At 41.5% G+C, this 16,576-nt stretch overlaps 1 protein-coding gene across 1 annotated transcript in view; it reads left to right on the top strand.

Annotated features, from left to right (window-relative positions):
* Aldh (Aldehyde dehydrogenase) overlaps positions 1–16,576 on the top strand; it is a 55,704-nt gene that overhangs the window by 26,651 nt on the left and 12,477 nt on the right. The window contains exons 6-7 of the mRNA XM_068366852.1: positions 13,064–13,213; positions 14,033–14,170. Coding sequence (XP_068222953.1) covers positions 13,064–13,213; positions 14,033–14,170 — 288 coding nt within the window. The remainder of the gene's footprint in view (positions 1–13,063; positions 13,214–14,032; positions 14,171–16,576) is intronic.

Raw genomic sequence — 16,576 nt, 5'->3', positions numbered from 1 at the left:
ATTCTAGCTGTCGCAGTGGTAACACCGCTGCTCCCGCTTTTGTTTGACTGGCAGACTAGCCTTTCTTTAAGTGTTTTTTTTTTCATTAACTTTTTCTTTTTTCTCTTTAATTAGATGTGATGTCCTCTAATTTGAGTGTGTCCCGGGATTCCTCCGAAATCTTATGGCACATTTATGTCACCACCGGAGGTGGATCCTCATTCCCTATGCCCTTCACGCAGAGGTCATAGGTGTACTGAAGGCTCCCCCTGCCAAGTATGTAAGGAATGGTTGCCTACGCAGTGGGATTAGTTCATGAAGAGGAAGAAGAAGAAATCCAAGAAGGATTCGTTACCTCCAGGTTTGCCGTCGAAAGGTAAGGAGTCTCGGGCCTCTTCTTCGGCCCCTCGATCTCTTCCTACAGACTCTTCATTGCCTCCTTCCTTCCGGTGTAAGTCAAGGAAGAGCGGCACCATTGACTTAACACCCATTCCCCCGGGGCAGGCGAATCAAGTCCCCCCCCCCCCAGTGGGTTAGTTTCGTCCGTCATCAGAAATAATTCTATTACCGCTTCTATTCCAGATAATCTTGCGAGCGGTATGGCCTGCCATTGGACTTCCTGGTTCTCCTACGGTGGAGGTGTGGAACCAGTTCCTCGCAGGCACAGTTTTACCTCAGGTGCCTTCTGTTTTGGAACCCTCGGGAGTTCCGGACCTCGCCGGTATCCCGTCAACTCAATCGACGGCCGCTGAAGTGTCAGCGGAGGTAATAACGTCAGCCCCTGCAGAGCCTACTTCGCTCCTCGCTTGCATTACGACAAAACAACGTCGCAAGCGTGATCATCGTGATTCCTCCTCCTCCTCGTATTCGTCCTCCTTAGAGAATAGGAGAGAGAGAGAGAAGAGGAAAAAGAGAGCTCGCTCTCCTCCGCCAAGACATTCTCGTCGGATAGAGAGGCGACGTAGGAAGAGACGTCATCGTTCTCTTTCTTCTTCGCCGATACACGATAAGCGCTCTCGTCACAAACATAAGAGTAATACTTCCTCGCGCTATCGTTCGGCGTCGCGATAGTCTTCCTCTCGCGGGGAATCATCTAGGCGCTACAAGAAGAGCTCTACGAGACGTTCGCATTCTTCTTCACGAGAGAGTTCTCTCAAGCGCAATAAGCGCTCCCGTTGGGGCGAGGTTAAATCTGATCGTCTCCAGAGCGCAACCAAGGGAAGAGAACACTCAGAGCACGATCCCTCTCCTTCATTTTTTTTTCGCGAGGAGCTCAGCTCGTGCTTGGAAGGCGAGAGAGAACACTTCTTCTCGCCGTCGCTTAGTATCGTCAGAGAGAGAGCGCTCCCGTACGTCAAACTTCCGAGCGCGCAAGTCTCCGGACATATCCGCGCGAGGTCATTCTCCGCGCCCTCGCGTTTCAGACAGAACAGCACCCATTCCCATACTTTCTAATGAATTACGAAATATGGGCTTCGCGAGAACTTCGGAAGACGACGGAGGGGTTCAGCCCTTCTCCTCTTCGGCTGAGAACAGAGGTGAAAGGCCAGGCCGCCGATCAACGCATTCTCTTATTGAGACAGTACCGTTAATTCGGTCGCCTTCGCCTAAACCTTCAACTTCCAGGCAGGATCTTGCGCGCGCGCGGTGCCATCAACCAGCGCTCGGCCTTCCTTTGGATTGTCGGCAATGGAGTATTTTACCTCGCCGTTACCTTCAGACATTCGGGCTTTTACCACCCTCCCTCACGAGGAATTAGCGCGACCTGAGGATTCCTCGGAGGAACTACCATCAAAAGACTTAGTCCGCCTATCTGAGGTCTCTAAGAACGATGTGTAATATCTCAGGTCTCGGAGATTTACACCTGTCGCCTCATCATACCGACGCTTCAGCTTTAGACAGACTATGCCGTCCTCCATCTAACCCTAAGACCAGAATCTAACTTCCCTGGTCTATTCACACTGCAGGCCGTCTGAGGAAGGTCTCGCAGGCGGTCTCGGGGGAAACCAATTCCTTGAAGTCTCAAGGATCCCAAAAAAAGGCTGCAGTTTCCTTTTTCGAGGCAAAGGCACTTTTACAAGGTCAGAGACGCCAACCCTTCGCCTCTGACACTTGATCCCCTCACAGCAAGGCTTACACCTGGCTGCTCTGCAGAGAGAGACTCTTCCCTTCAAGTCTCCTTTACCGCAGCAGAAGCCTCGACAATGGAAGCAGCGTCAATGTCTCTTCTAGAGGCAGTATCCTGGTTTGACACATGGTTTGGCACAGTGGGCTACCTTGCAAGTCACGAGGACCTTTCAAACCAAAATTCCATGCAGTCTCTGCAGGAAGTCCTGGCTGCTGGGGCTAAGACAATGGACTTTCTAACTGCTACGGCTGCAACGATGTGGGGCAACTGGTTTCTCAAAAGGAGGGAATCAGTAGTCTCCAGACTGCATAGGAGCATCGGAAAATCTGAGAAATCTGATTTGAGGAACTCTGATCTCCTACAACCTCTCCTCCTCTCTAGACAAGCAGTCTCCTCCACCTTAGAGACTTGGAGGAAGGAGACGCAGGACACTGCAATGCAAAAGGCTGCTTCCTTTCGTCCAATGCAACAGCAGCCAACTCCACAACCCAAGGCAACAACCGCATCTCCACTGCCAGCCAAGAACCCCAGCCGCCCCTCTTTTACACCCAAAACTATGGGCAGAGGAAAGTCAGCTCCTCCTAAGGCTAAAGGCAGAGGGAGGAACCCTAGACAGAAATAGGTTCTCGACTCCCCCCTCACAATGCGTAGGGGGTTGCCTGGAGGGGAGTTGGAGGAGTTGGAAAGCTATGGGGGCCATGCAATGGACCATAAGGGTGCTTCGTTGCGGATACCGCATTCCCTTCATAGATTCTCCTCCTCCTCTAATTCCTCCCCCGATCTCATCCTCCCAAGTCCCTCGGGATCCCAGGAAACAGCAAGCCCTAGCTCGGGAGATACAGAGCATGCTTCTAAAAGACGCCCTTCAAGAGGTCTCCGACTCTTCCCCAGGGTTTTTCAGTTGCCTCTTTCTGGTAGAGAAAGCCTCGGGAGGTTGGAAACCAGTGATAGATCTTTCGACTCTGAACCAGTTCGTGAAGCAGACTCCATTCAAAATGGAGACAGCGGCTTCCGTCACCCAAGCAGTACGCCCAGGAAACTTCATGGCATCTGTAGACTTGAGAGATGCTTATTTCCAAGTGCCAATCCATCGCACATCTCGGAAATTCCTACGCTTCCTGGCTCAGGGTCGAATCTTCGAGTTCAAAGTCCTGTGCTTCGGCCTCTCGACCACCCCACAGGTCTTTACAAAGATCTTCGAACTCGTATCTTCGTGGGCGCACAAACATGGAATTCGTCTATTAAGATATCTGGACGATTGGCTACTCCTGGCCTCATCCAAGGAGCTAGCTCTGGATCATCTGAGAAGACTTCTGAGTCTTTGCAAGGATCTGGGGATCCTTGTAAATGCAGAGAAGTCTTGCTTAACTCCCACCCAAGTCTTGAACTATCTGGGTATGTCCATCAACACCCAGGCAGGGAGAGTGTTTCCGTCGGAAGACAGACTTCAGAGACTGGATCAGTCCATCACCCATCTCTTGTCTCCACTACCACCTTCAGCCAATTCGTGACAGTGTCTTCTGGGCCATCTTGCCTCTCTGGAGAAACTAGTTCCAGAATCAGAAGCCCCCAATGGCATCTGAAGACCCATTGGTCTTAAAAGTCAGATTCCCCATTCTTGGTAGTGGAGGTCCCAAGTCTGGTGCTACAAGATCTTCATTGGTGGTCGACCAGAGAGAACACCCTAAAGGGCATTCCCCTCCAAAACCCGAGTCCGAAGTTAAAACTCTTTTCGGATGCGTCGCTACGGGGATGGGGTTCCCACCTAGGCCCCAAATTAGCATCAGGAGTTTGGTCTCCGATAGAGAAGTCTCTCCATATAAACCACCTAGAATTATTAGCTGCCTGGAAAGGCCTAAAATTCTTTGTAGAAGATCTACACGGACGAGAGGTGGTTCTGATGAGCGACAACTCCACAGCCATCTCGTACATCAACAAACAAGGGGGTACTCTGGCAAGAGACCTCTGTCTGTTAGCAGTCTAGATCTGCCAATGGGCAGAAAGCCACAACATTTCTCTTTCAGCCAGTTTTATTCCGGGCCGGAGAAACATCGTGGCGGATCAGCTGAGCAGGCATCACCAAGTGCTGAGTGGAGAATGGTCTTTGGATCCTCGAGTAGCGAAGACAGTAATAGCTTTTGTGGGGTTTACCCACAATCGATCTGTTCGCCACCTCTCTTGAATGCGAAGCTTCCCCGCTACGGGTCCCCAGTTCCAGACCATCAGGCAGCGATCCAGGACGCCCTCCAACACTCCTGGGACAACCTGGATGCTTATGCCTTCCCTCCCTTTTGCCTGCTCAGAAAGGTGATCAACAAAATCAGGATCTCTCAGGACTGCAAGCTAACTCTAATAGCTCCGGCTTGGCCAAGCAGAGAGTGGTACGCAGATCTCCTTTCCCTGCTGGTTCAAGTGCCGAGGTTCCTGCCTCCAGAACCCCGTCTGTTGACGCCGCCACATGGTGGTATCCCCCCCGGGAGAATCCACTTCCTGAAACTTCATGCCTGGAGGCTGTCCAGTCTCTCCTCAGAAGCAGAGGCTTTTCAGGAAAGGTGGCCGAACACATGTCCAGGCACCTGCCCCAATCTTCCACAAACCTCTACCAAGCAAAATGGAGAGTGTTTGCAGCTCCGATCCCTCTCTTCCTTTAGTGGCAGACTTCCTAGTTTACCTCAGGGAGGAGAAACTCCTTTCAGTCTCGGCAATTAAGGGCTATCATTCAGCCTTAAGCCTCATCTGCAGACTGAGAGGAGTTGACCTTTCCACCTCAGAAGATATCACCTTGTTGATTCGAGGTTTTGAGAGATCTTGCCCCCCAGTGGAGATTAGACCACCACTTTGGGACGTGTCCCTGGTCTTAAGCTCCTTAAAGGGACCTCCATATGAGCCCTTAAATAAGGCATCTGATTTCCTCCTCACCCGTAAGACAGTCTTCCTAATAGCTCTACCCTTAAGACAGTCTTCCTAGTACCTCTGGCCTCGGCAAAAAGGGTTAGTTAACTTCACGGTGTATTCTACGAAGTCACCCATACTAGAGGATGGGGGGGAAGTCTCTCTCAACTTCATGCCAAGTTTTGTGGCCAAAACCCAGAAACCTTCATCTGCCGATGAGAGGTTTAGAGAATTTCAATTTTCCAACCTCAATAGGGCAACTCAGGATACTGACCAATTGCCACTGTGCCCGGTCAGGGCGCTAAGGAAATACCTGAAGCGCACCGGACCTTTCAGACCACGCCTCGGTTATCTCTTCTTCAGTACCAACAAGGTTAAGAAGAGAATCTCTCGCAACACCATCTCTTTCTGGCTCAAGAAAGTTATTGCGAGAGCCATTCATGGAGACCCCGAGGCAGCTCAACCCAAAGCCCATCAAGTTAGGGGAGTAGCTGCCTCGCTGGCGTTTAAGAAGAATTTCTCAGTCTCCCAAGTCTTAAGAGCTGGAGTCTGGAAGCGCCAATCTACATTCACCACTCACTATTTATCAGATGTGACACATAGGTCTCTAAACACCTTTTCTATAGGACCTAATGTGGCAGGTCAGCAGGTGCTGTAACTGCCTTTACGCCCTTTCAGGGGACAGTAGCCATTGATCTAGGATTCTAAGTTACACTAGGTTTTAGAAGAACATCCATCTATCTTCTGCTCTTTCTTCTTCCTCCCATCTGGGTAGCCTAGTCTGTGACCAGTTTCGGCTGGACTCATCAATGGAAATAAGGTATGAACTCATCTGACTCCTATCACAGGGTAGAAGTTATACTCGTAGTCACGAGGGTTCCCCTTTTCAAGGTCAGGGGAACCCTTTGTATGAAAGGGTCCTGGTATTGCTCCCGACCCTCTTCATGCTGAAACTTTGGTTTCTACGTATTTACAAACCTTCAGTCATGCTGGATTTGGGGATTTACAAAGAAAGTTAATGGGAGATTGTTCATTAATAGTGTCTAGTCTGAGGACTATCTTCTCTAGGTATAGAGAACCCTTCATCCACCCTGACCTCAAGACTAAGTCTCCTATAGTAAAGAATGAGGGTTTGTATTTAGTGTAGGAACAAATGACAAACTTATAACAGAGTTTGTATTTTTCCTAACATACAAACCCGAATTCTTCATCTGTGGTGGATAATGTGGGAGGGTGGGCTGTGACACCCTAGCAGTACCAGCTGAACTCGGTTGAGTCCCTTGTTAGGCTGGGAGGAACGTAGAGAGTAGAGGTCCCCTTTTTGTTTTTGTTTCTTTGTTGATGTCGGCTACCCCCCAAAATTGGGGGAAGTGCCTTGGTATATGTATGTATGTACAAACCCGAATTCTTTACTCAAATCTTCCCTCTGTCACCGCCCCCTAATATAGTCCTAGCTAGAATCCGATTGAAGGTACTCAGTAGCTACTGGCTGGCAATCCCCCATCCCCAACAGGGGGATAACTACCGGCCCGGTCGTTAACGACCTTGTTAAGGTTTTCTGCCGTATTTCCCAGCTCGCGCTAGAATATCTCCTATAGTAAAGAATTTGGATTTGTATGTTAGGAAAAATACAAACTCTGTAATAAGTTTGTCATTTTTCTTCTCTCTTCTGCTTCCATATAAAGATGCTAAAAAAACTTCTATTAAAAAAACTGAACTTTACCATGACAAGCATTCATATATTGGTGCAGTATCGGTTTAATTTTTTTATTAGTCTATTGCTATTATACTCTTGACCCTGCAAAGTTGTGGGAATTTGAAGTTTTATTAACTGATTATACAGTAATGAACTACAGTAGAACCTCTACTTACAATTGCCTTCACATACGATTATTCCAACATCCGAAGTAAAATTTGATCATTTTCGTCTCAACACCTGAAGTCATGCTCCAACATCCGATGTAGACCATACGCGTAGAATTTTCTCGAAGCGTCGGTCATAGTTCCTCGTTTAGGCCGGTAGACGGCAACACGTCGGAGAAACGCCATTGACCTTCACGTCGGTCAGTTCTCTGTTCTCGTGCGCATCGTTTGGTGTCTGTTCGGTCCGTTATTAACAGTGCTTATTAGCTTCCTTTTCTCAAGTTTCATTTTTTATTTTACATATAATCATGGGTCCTAAGAAGCTTGGTTTTGGTACAGGTTTTAGTAATGGTGAGAAAAGGAAGAAGGCAATGCTTTCATTAGAAATGAAGCAAGAAATTATAGGAAAACATGAGCGCGGTGTGCATGTGAATGATCTGGCTAAACAATATGGCCGGAATATGTGTACGATCTCAAAGATCATCAAGCAGAAGGCAGCCATTATAACAGTCAAACCATCGAAGGGGATCACCATTATTTCAAAGTCTCGCAGCCCTACCCTGGAAGAGATGGAATGCCTTTTGTTTATGGATAAAGGACAAAAATTGTTGGCAATACGATCACTGAAACGATCATTAGAAATTTAAGAGACGGACCGGGATTCATTCAGTTGTTCGGCACGGAGAGGCTTCAAGTTTGGACATCAAGGCTGCTAACGATTTTGTTAAGTTCGAAAAGATCGTGGAGGATGAAGGCTATGCAGAGCAGCAAGTTTTCAATTGTGATAATACCAGTCTGTTTGGAAAAAGATGCCTAGTCGAACATACATCACCGCCGAAGAGAAGAAAATTCCTGGACATAAGCCTAGGAAGGATCGGTTGACTCTTGCCCTATGTGCCAACGCCAGCGGGGACTGCAAAATTAAGCCGTTATTGGTTTATCATTCCGAAAACCCTATGGCATTTAAGGCACATAGTCAATAAGGACATGCTGCATGTTTTCTGCGTGCTAATTTTAAGGCTTGGGTTACTAGGCATTTCTTTGTTGAATGGGTAAACCAAGTTTTCGGCCCTGCTGTCAAGAAGTACCTTAGGAGAGGAATTTGCTTGCTTTGCTTGGATAATGCTCCCGCTCACCCCCCAGGACTCGAAGATGATATCATCGACCAGTTCAATTTCATCAGAGTGCTTTATTTTCCACCAAATACCACCCCTATTCTCCAGCCCATGGACCAGCAAGTCATCTCGAAATTTAAGAAGCTCTACTCCAAGTACTTATTTAAGCAGTGCTTTAATGTTACGCAAGGCACCAACTTAACTTTGCGTGAATTTTGGAGGAGCCATTTCAATATTGTGCACTGCTTGAAGATCATAGATCAGGCTTGGGAGGGAGTAACTCGACGGACACTGAATTCAGTTTGGAAGAAGCTTTGTCCTGATGCTGTTTTTCCCAGAGATTTTGAAGGTTTTTTTCCCCGAGCCTGAACCTGTGCTTGCTGTAGAGGAAGACATAGAAGAGATTGTATCCCTTGGCAAGTCCATGGGTCTGGAGGTCGATGAAGATGACGTCACCGAACTCGTCGAGGAGCATCCTGAAGAGCTCACCACCGAGGAATTCTAGGAGCTGCATGCCATGCAGAATGATGAGTTCCAAGCGCAGTTGAGTGAGTCGGAGGACATCGAGGAGGTAGGTCACATCTTAAGTTCGACTGAAATAAAAGAGATGTTAGCACATCATCAACACGTGGTTGATTTCATTGATAAGCATCACCCACAGAAACTTCAGGTTTGTCGTGTAGTTTTGCAATTCGATGATGTCTGCTTAACCTATTTTAGAAAAATTCTAAAAGGTGTACCAAGCAACTTTCTCTCAATAGTTTCTTTAAAAAAATCTACGAAGCAGTCTAGTGATCGTGATGAAGAGAAAGAAAGTGAAGCAAAGAAAACTAAGATTGAATTGAGTGTAAGTGATGAAAATTAAAAATAAAAAATAAAAAAAATGTAAAGAAATGAAAGAAAAAATAAATAAGCTCATTAGGTTAAAGTTCACGTAGTGTAAGTTAGAGTAAGTTATGGTACGTTATCACAGTCACCATCTCTACCTCCTTGCCGACTGTCTGTCTCCTCCTGCGTAGCAAATCCTACACCTGCGTTGGCCTGTCTTTAAGGTAAAGTGACAATAAAAACGCCTTTATTTATTATTTCTTTATAATTATTCTTTTTTACATCTCTTATACTGTATAATGCAGTTGTATTATTGTTATATGTAATTATGTGTAGTAATTTATTAAGGAGTTATCATAGGTTTTAAGGCTGTAGAACGAATTATACAAATTACAGTTTATTTTCATGGAAATAATTGCTCCAACATAAGATCGTTTTAACATACGAAGCAGGTCCCGGAACGAATTAAGATACAGTAGTATGTAGAGGTTCCACTGTAATTTAGAATTTACTGTTAAAAGGTAATCCAACAAACTCTCGACTACTTGTGCTTAAAATGTCATGAGCTTATATTGAGGATTGCATACAAATTCTGGTGCATTTTTGCCGAGAGTAAGAGTAACAACACCAATACTATGAGCTACTTGAAATGCATGGAAGATTTGCTTTTCAACTTGTCATTAAAGCTTCTGTTTGAAGCATCTAGCTTATGAATACAGTATTTAGTATTTAAATTATAAATTTTGAAAAACTTCCATTCTATGTTTTCACAAGTAACTATGTAAAAACCAGCAAACAAGAGACAATTAGGGAGTGCTGGAAATGAGAAAAAATTATACTCGACTCATAAAATCTAAGATAAATGCCCATATTCTAATATAATCCCTAAAATATACACCTATTGAAACTTTAATTTTTTTGTTGTAAAGTTGCACACTCAATTTGTAAACGACTTTCACAGTTTGGGAACAGGTAAACAGGAGTAAAAAGGAATGGAAAGAGATAATGAAGGGATCATCCAGCTTTAAAGTACTTTTTTTTCCCTTGAACTTTGACGATGCTGTCTTTCATGTACTGTACAGTACTTATATTATCAACACCAAATGTTCTTAATTTTATCACCTATGACCAAGTTGTGGAATGATCTTCCTAATAGAGTAGTTGAATTGGTAGAACTTCAAAAGTTCAAACTACTAGCAAATGTTTTTATGCTGAAAAGGCAGACATAATTCTGTTTTTATAGTTTATGTATGAAAGATCTGTTTTAGAATGTTTTATTTTAATTTTTTATTACTTTGATATGGTTTATTTATTTCTTTTTTCCTTTCCGGGGCTATTTTTTTCCGTTGGAGCCCTGGGGCTTATAGCATCCTGCTTTTCCAACTAGAGTTGTAGCTTTGCAAGTAGTAGTAATGATAATAATAATAATAATATTCTTAGCTTTGTTTGAAGGCTAAATATTCTTAGCTTTTTTAGCATTGAATATTCTTAGATTTGTTTAAAGGGGGAAGGTATTTCACTTTAGTGTTTTAATGTGGCTATAGCTCTGCAAGTCTTTACCTGCACTTGGCACCTGTGATAGCATTGGTGCAATAGTCTGGCCTAAAGCTTTATTGGTGTTTAGAAAACTGGCAAATTTTGGTGGAGACAACAGCAGAATTGTGGGAAAAAAATTATATTTTCTACTTTATCAGAATCTAGGGCTCCTTAATATTTGGAATGTCAGGCTTGTTTCAATCAGAGAAGCTAAGGTATCTGTTAATGGAGATCAAACTCTTTGATAGCTCTAGTTTCCCCTTAAGTAGATTGAGTCTGAGGTTATTCATGAGTTCCAGCACCAACGGTGTACCTTGGCCAAGCTGTGGCAAGCTGAGTCTGGACATCAATTTCCCTAGAGAAGTTCACTTTTCAGAGTTATTTCAGGTTGGGGTCCCGTGAGCTCAAGTTCTTTAAATGCTTCCTCTATTAGAAGATACTGAAAAAGTATTGTTGAATATGCCATGATAACAAGACCCATACACCTTGGAAGTAGGTTTCCATATTTTTTCAAGCCTTATAAAGTACTGTTCTCAGAAGCATCATTGCATGGTTGCAGGATATGCCTCATTGGTCAGGGGCCAGGCAAGGCTCCGCATACCAGTTTTTTGTAACTGAATGCTATATCCTTATATTCCAACAGGCAAGGAGAATCAAATTCTGATTACTGTATCTTCCCTTAACAGAAAGGGCAAATAATGTTTCCTAGAGTCTTACCAGAAGAAGCAGGCGTACCCATTGCCAAATGTATTGGATGCTATGCTACATGACTGAAACACCCAGGATGTTTAAGTCTTCCCTTTGGTTTTTCTATTCTGGCTGGCTTTTAAGCGAAGTTCAAGTTCCAAGCAGATAAAGATGACACTGATCACACCCCTAGGCTGCAAAAGCACTTCTTTGTAGGCCTTTCTCAACCATAGCAATTTATCTTATGAGCCTTTTATTCTGGAGGAATCGCATGAGCCAACTCATTTCTCAAATTAAGATGTGAGCCAGGTACCCTACAGTTTCTCATCTGAAAATTTTGATTGAGGTATTAGTTTCTGTTGCTTGACTCCTTGCTTTTTTTTTTCTGACCCTTGGCCACCAATCCTTTCTGGGCAAAATGGGGCAGATATTACAGTTGTGCAGGAGAAGTTAATCCATGTAACGCCTGTTTTCCTGTGATTGTATGTACAGTATTTTTAAGCTCTTTTTTTTTTTTTACTTGAAAGTGAAGGTAGTCTAACAATTGGAAAAGCTCCTCCACCACTTAGATATCGGGCTGCCTAGGTGATATCTCTGTGTAGCTCTCTGTATCTGTCTGCACCAGGACACCCCATGAATTACTTTAACAGTTATTCATACTACACTTTTTCTTAAAGTTGAATCTTAATAGATTTTGCATCTTTGAGACACATGAAAGAGTTGCATGTGATAACTATACTAGTGGGCTGTCTTTTGCTCTCAACTATGTTGGCCCACTTGGAACTGACAGCATTCTTTTGCCATTCAATCCTTATCTGTTAATTTGTTTAGAAAAATCCATCCTCTAAAACCTGAATAGGATTATAGAACTAAGAGATCCAAACTTCAGAATAATCTTGTCAACAAACTTGAGAGAAGGATTTATCCAAGAGTGTCTTGTCATGATTGAGGTAACTATTCATTTAGGTTTCTGGTTTCTGAATAAAGATTTTACTATGGTAAGGGTGCTGTCCATAAGCTGAAAACACTAAACTATCTTGAACTTCAAGAGAAATATGAAGATCCAGGTTGTTTTCAATGTACATACATGGAGATGCCTTTCGACCTTATCAGTTTTAACCTTGGATATGTCATGCATTAGGGCAAGTTTTTGTCCATTTTGCAACTATTAATCCTGGTAGGACAGGGTTTACAGTAGTAAAAAATATAGTAGCAGTCCTGATCCTCATTTTCCCTTTAACCATTATACCCTTGTTCCAATTTCATCTACACACTTCTGGATATCAGAGTTCTACTTCTCAGCCTAATTGATTATATGTTATCTTCCCTCTTTATCCTTGAGCTATAGAGTCCCCAAATGTGGTACAGTATCCCTATGATCCTTGCAGAAAGTTTGGTTTCTCAAATTCATGACCTACCACTTAAATTGGAGTTTGTACTCTGACTCTTGATTTTTTGCAACAGTAGGTTTCCTTTCATTTAAATCTGTGAAGAAATACCCACCTCTAATTCCCTCATGCTCTTTTTGTCCCTTCCAATGTACATAAATTATGAACTCTAAGTATTACTTATTGATAAGTGTACCTATATGAACTCTTAGATCTTCTGCTGCTCATGTCTACAAGACACAAAGATGCAGTACTTGTACCCAGGTGCCATTCAAACTATAAATGAGAGGGATCTATGAGATTATAGCTTTGTATAAGAAACTATTTTATGCAATAAAATCTTATATGTTTTCTTTCAGTAGTGTATGCTTCCTAATAGATTAAGAATTATTTTGCTTTGCAAATTAGTTACGTATCTTGACTTTTTGTAATACTTCAGTACATGCATTATAGCATTTAGTTGTATGATCATTCCAATGCCAACTTAAAAAAATGTTTAATGTGTTTGTAACACTAACAATTTAATAGGTTATACTTTAATAAGTTATAATATAGTTAGTGACTGACAAATATCATACTTCTACTTTTAAATAAATTATTGTAATGCTCATAATTTTGTTAATATTGTTGTAAATTTTTTTTCTTAGATTGGTCACCTTATCCAACAAGCAGCTGGTGCAAGTAATCTGAAACGTGTAACTTTAGAATTGGGTGGAAAGAGTCCAAACATTATTTTCAAGGATGCAGATCTTGATCATGCTGTAGAACAAGCTCACTTTGGACTCTTCTTTAATCAGGTAGGTTGTTTTTAATATTCTTGTCTTTAAATACAGAGCAAAGGCATAAGTTAAATTATGCCAAGTCTATTTTAGTGTCATTGAAGAATCTGTTTAGGTTGCAGTTGTATGTGTTAAGACTTAGAGATATTTGTTTTAGGAATGACTCGAGAAATATTTACAATTTACATTTAGCCTGGAAAATTAGTAAATATATACTGTAATCTATGAGCCATGACTAATTCAATATTGTAAAAGGATCACAGTCAATTGACTAAACTGTTTTATAGATATTGTTGCCATACTAAAGCTCATTATTTCATTAATGTTTACAGTGTGCCTCCCTCAGCATTATAGAGATAATAACAGAGGTCCTATGCAATTTCTCTTTGGATCTGTTTATAAGTTTTATTAATTAACTTTGTCTTTCTACATCATAGTTTTATCTACTTGAACTCTATCTGCCATCAATATTTGCCTATCAAAATACTTATACTGCTGATATACAGACTTGAGAGACATGCTTATGCCATGAGGCCTATTTAACTTAGTATGCTTATGGTTGAGAGGATTTACTGAAAATTTTAACAATGTTTCCACCAATGTCTAATAAATAGGTACAATAGCTTAAAAAATTGACCTTCTAAATTTATGTATGCCATTAAAAAAAGTTGCAACTGATAGAACTCTTCATTTTATATGCATCAAAACTTCAGATTTGGTCATTCATTCTTTTTGGTATTCAAAAAATATGATAGGTAGGAAGTTGATCTTATCACTCATAGCAGTTCTCTAGAAATGTTGGTAAGCTTTTAGTAAATTTAATTCAATTTATTCCAGGGTCAATGTTGCTGTGCTGGCTCAAGAATCTTTGTTGAAGATGCAATCTACGATGAATTTGTTGAGCGCAGTGTCGAACGAGCCAAGATTCGTAAAGTGGGTGATCCTTTTGATTTTACAACAGAACAAGGTCCTCAGGTATGTTTGATTTGAGTACTGTGTATTTTTTATAAAATGAAGATTCATTTATGGTGTATTTATATTCTTAGTGTTATTTGATTTTTTATGAGACTTTATTTATTCTAAACATCAATTGTCTTGTTAGTGAAACTATTCTATATGCGATTAATGTCCTTCTGTTTACAAAAATTAAGACAATGAAGGTCTTTAGCTATTCCGTGCATAATAAAATTATACCAAATTAAATAGAAAATATGCAGAACAATATGAAAATTATAATATACAATATAAAAAATATTCAGAATATAGTACATATGCAGATTATAAGTGTGCAAAGTAATGGACAATACTAATATGAAATATATATGATAAACGAAAATATAATTTTGTAGAGATATTTTAGGAAATAAGCAAAAAAAATAAATCTTAAACTACTTCTACATAGTTATCAGGGTTACAAATGTGATCAGTGTTACTGATATTTAGAATATTTCCTAACATATGTGACATCTAAGTAAATGATGGTGTAATTTGGAAATTTATAACAAAATAAGGGAAGTTTTATATGGATTGAGACATTTTCAGGTAATTATGGTATGGAGATGATTTTGGTGGGATTTTATATATACTTTAGTGATGAAATTTGACTGAAACATTAGCTCTAGACAACTTGAATGTCTAGTGTCTTGGATGGTGTCGTGGGTGGGTGGCGAGGGGATCGTATTGAAGTCTCACTTTAGAGAATACAGTCCTTGAGACCTGATTACGTATGCCAACATAGAAATACACTAAGATATCCATTACATAATCATGAGTAAAGACTAGAATTGCAAGTTTCTCATTTGGAGGTGGAGTGAGATGTAAGGAGAGTTACTTCTCTAAGCTCAGGGTTGTTGGTTGAGGGGTGAGTAATGTTTAGTGTAGAGAATGTTGCCATGAGCTGAAGAGAGTGGTGTGGTTATGCATGGTAACATAAAAATACACTAGAACACCCCCTACACAATCAAGAATAAAGGGCTAGAATCCCAGTCTTCATTGGTTAGCTGAAGTGAGGTGAGGAGCTTTTTTAGTAAAAATGTCCTTAGATGTGATATACTACCATGTGTTGTACTCTTTGGTAGGATGAATGAATTATTTTAACTTCCATACGGTTTATATTTGTATGCTAGTGTATGCAATCAGTCAAAAATTATAGGTAAATATTTAGAGAGATGAGCACACATGCCCCCCTTTTACTAGGGTATGGCCAATCCCTCTCCTCCCTACACAAGGGACACGGTGAGTTCAGCGTGACCAGAAATACATTTATATATATACGTTAATACCGCGTAAGAAAATTTGAGGTGTGTTAGTAACCAAGCCTACTCTAGGCAGAACCCCACTGCTATCCAAAAAAAATTATGCAGTCGTTCGGTCCCAGCCGCAACTTTAAAAGACTTCTTGGGTATTTGAAATATGTTTTTCCTAATCCACAGTAACCATATGATCAGCCACGTTATTAATATATGTATAAAAATGTTGGTCTTAAGTGCTTGCTTTAGTGGGTGGGGGGGACATTAGGATTCAGGCTACCAGCCCAATTTTCTGACTTGCAATCTTGTGGTTGTGTTGAGACAACCAGATCATGGAAATACATTGGTTTTTCAGTACTGTACAGTCCTGTAGAACACTTTGTGAAGAGACTATGCTGTGTACTGTACACTATAATGCACAGCGTACCATCAGAACCCTTAATGACTGGCACACTAAAACTGTTCGGTAAAAGTCGAGGAGTTAGCTTAGGGTTCAAAATGGCAGATTAGACTTTAATTACTGCTTGTCTTAGAATTTTCGAACAAACCAAAAGTAGTGAAGAGCTTCTTCAGAAAGCTAGTAAATAGCTTTAGTGTCATTATATATCCCCATAGTAATCAATTGATTTAGTCTTTGGATTATCCTTTTATGTTTGGAACTCATAAATGGTACCAGCTGAACATTTCTTCATAAATAAAACTGCTAGTAAATCACATAACTCACAACAATTATTTGAATCACAATCCTGGCCCCCATTATTTGACACAGAGAATGAGGATTATGATTGCAAACCAATATGTCCCTTGAACAACTCCCACTGGCATTCATAGTTATATTCCAGAAGACATCCCCTATTAACATGTATTTAAAACCCAAAATCCCCCCCCCCCTCCGCCAAAAGTCTGAAGCACGCAAAACCTGACAAGAGAACTGAAAATACGAACTAACTATGGCTTATCTACGAGGTGATATTTACCATCAACTGCCACAATAACTCGATGCTTCATTAGAAGGGTAGGTCTGTAACAAGGAAAGAAAACAGAGAATTTTTTAGTGTTGGGGTAGACATAGGCATTTAATAGACTTCAAGCACCATGAACATCAAGGGAGGTTCATGAAAATAATAAGCAT

This window comes from Palaemon carinicauda, chromosome 44 (assembly GCF_036898095.1).
Source record: "Palaemon carinicauda isolate YSFRI2023 chromosome 44, ASM3689809v2, whole genome shotgun sequence".
Taxonomy (NCBI): domain Eukaryota; kingdom Metazoa; phylum Arthropoda; class Malacostraca; order Decapoda; family Palaemonidae; genus Palaemon; species Palaemon carinicauda.
The sequence above is the reverse complement of the archived record's forward strand: the minus strand, read 5'-3'. Positions and strand labels throughout refer to the sequence as shown.